The sequence below is a fragment of the Gracilinanus agilis genome, chromosome 5 (genome assembly GCF_016433145.1).
Source record: "Gracilinanus agilis isolate LMUSP501 chromosome 5, AgileGrace, whole genome shotgun sequence".
NCBI lineage: Eukaryota > Metazoa > Chordata > Mammalia > Didelphimorphia > Didelphidae > Gracilinanus > Gracilinanus agilis.
In genome coordinates, this window is record NC_058134.1 from 97,160,591 (window position 1) to 97,162,552 (window position 1,962).

A 1,962-nucleotide genomic window follows, 5' to 3' on the forward strand; every position below is an offset into this window, starting at 1 on the left:
TAGTCCGGCCTGTAAGCCTCAGGGGGGCTTCACTTGTACAAAGGAGGACATGAATACTGCCTCCTCCACCGAGCAGTTGGGAGGAAAAGGAGAGAAAGGATGTAAAGGCTTCATGAACCGTGGGCAGTGTTCTGTAACCACCCAAGATGCTATTGTTATGTTTAGTGAGACGGGAACGGGCCAGGAAAATGGAGCGGAAATGAGGCTTTTCGGGCCAGAGCTGCCCACTCACCTAGCAAAATGCAGTTGCCCCAGGACTGCGAGGAAGAGGTCGGGGGATGAGCAGTCCAGAGGGCGGCCTGGGCCTTGGAAGCCTGGTTCGGAGCCAGCAGGAGCGAAGAAGCTGGGTGCCTGGTGTCTGTTTGAGGGAAGGGCTGTGGGCAGGGGGCGAGAGTGGGGAACTCCGGGGATGTAGTCCTGGGGAAGGTTCTTCTTGCAGCGCTTTGGCTATAGCCCCTCCAGGCATTGCCCTTGTGAAATCGATGCTGGTTAATTACCTCTTTCCCTGTTTCTCTCTGTTCCTTCCCCGCCCCCCACCCCCCTCCTGCCTCTACCTCGCTCCCTCCTTTTGTTCATCGGTCTCGGGGCTGCTTGTCGGTCTGGACCACTCTCTCATTCCCTCCCCCGCCTCCTCGTGTCTTTCCCACCCCACCCTGTTGGTTGACCTGCTGCTCGTCACAGCCGAAGGGAAGGTGTACAGCTCGGATGAGGAAAAGCTGGACGCGCCGTCGGGAGAGGCGGCAGGCAGCGAGCCCGAAGAGGAGGGCTCCGGCGGCGGCGATAGCGAGGACGACAGCTTCCTGGACAGTGCCCCTGGGGGCGCGGCGGCCCTGCTAGGGCCCAAGGCCAAGCTTAAGGGGAGCCTAGGGGCCGGGGCCCTGGACGGGCCTCCCGGGGCGCCAGGGGCCTCTGCCCCGGGGGGCAAGAGCCGGCGGCGGCGCACGGCTTTCACCAGCGAGCAGCTGCTGGAGCTGGAGAAGGAATTCCACTGCAAGAAGTACCTGAGCCTGACCGAGCGCTCGCAGATCGCCCACGCCCTCAAGCTCAGTGAAGTGCAGGTCAAAATCTGGTTCCAGAACCGCCGGGCCAAGTGGAAGCGCATCAAGGCCGGCAACGTGAGCAGCCGCTCGGGGGAGCCCGTCAGGAACCCCAAGATCGTGGTGCCCATTCCCGTGCACGTCAACCGGTTTGCCGTGCGCAGCCAGCACCAGCAGCTGGAGCAGGGCGCACGGCCCTGAGGCCGCCGGAGGCGCCCAGGGAGGGCAGACCATCCATGCTCCCCGGCCGGCTCTGGAGGACCTTGACCCGAGGCCGCACCGGAGCCTTGGGGCCTAATGAGGATCCCGCCCTAGGCTCCAGGCGGCGGGGTGAGAAGCCGGCTCTGACGGGTGGAGACTCCGCCCAGAGCCCACCCCCGGGTGCCCAAGGCTACGGGTGGGTGGCACTGGGGAGGGATCCCGAGGGCCTGGGTCCCAGAAGCAGAGGAGCAGTAAGGACCCCAGGGGCGGGCGGGAGGCCAAGAGGCCCAGGAACTGAAAGGGACAGGAGCTCTTAAGAATGGGGACTAGCTCTAGGCCGGGGGTAGCCAGTGTTCCCCCGGGCCTCTGCCAAGCAGATTCTCCCAGTTCCTTATTTATTTTGTGTAAAGTCTGTACATATGGAGCAGTATGTGTGTATATGTCTATGTTCGCCCCTCTGGGAGGAATGGGGGAACCTTAGCCTTCAGCCAGAGTGCACTTCATTAAGGGCAGCCCCAAGACTATATAGACTCCACAACCACACTCTCCGGGACCTCGTGCTGTCCAGGATCTTCCACCAAACCTACCCTCTCATCCTTTTCCAGGTGCACTTCATCCCACCCTCATTCGCTACCCGTTGGCTCTTTATCCACCCACTGGTCCACTTGATTTTGGATTCCTATTCTGGAGAAGTTGATGGGCTTGAGGGTAAAGAGTGCAGCTC

General features: G+C 61.8%; 1 protein-coding gene across 1 annotated transcript; it reads left to right on the top strand.

Annotated features, from left to right (window-relative positions):
- Nucleotides 1–278: 278 nt before the first annotated feature.
- On the top strand, nt 279–1,238 carry GBX1 (gastrulation brain homeobox 1). The gene is made up of 2 exons (XM_044678961.1): nt 279–411; nt 682–1,238. Exons 1-2 carry the CDS (start codon nt 279–281, stop codon nt 1,236–1,238), a joined length of 690 nt encoding a protein of 229 aa, XP_044534896.1.
- Nucleotides 1,239–1,962: the final 724 nt, after the last annotated feature.

Coding starts and splice junctions, on each gene's coding strand:
- GBX1 (XM_044678961.1), top strand. CDS start 279: ATGAGCAGTCCAGAGGGCGGCCTGGGCCTTGGAAGCCTGGTTCGGAGC. Junction 412..681: donor GAGTGGGGAACTCCGGGGAT/GTAGTCCTGGGG, acceptor TGCTCGTCACAG/CCGAAGGGAAGGTGTACAGC.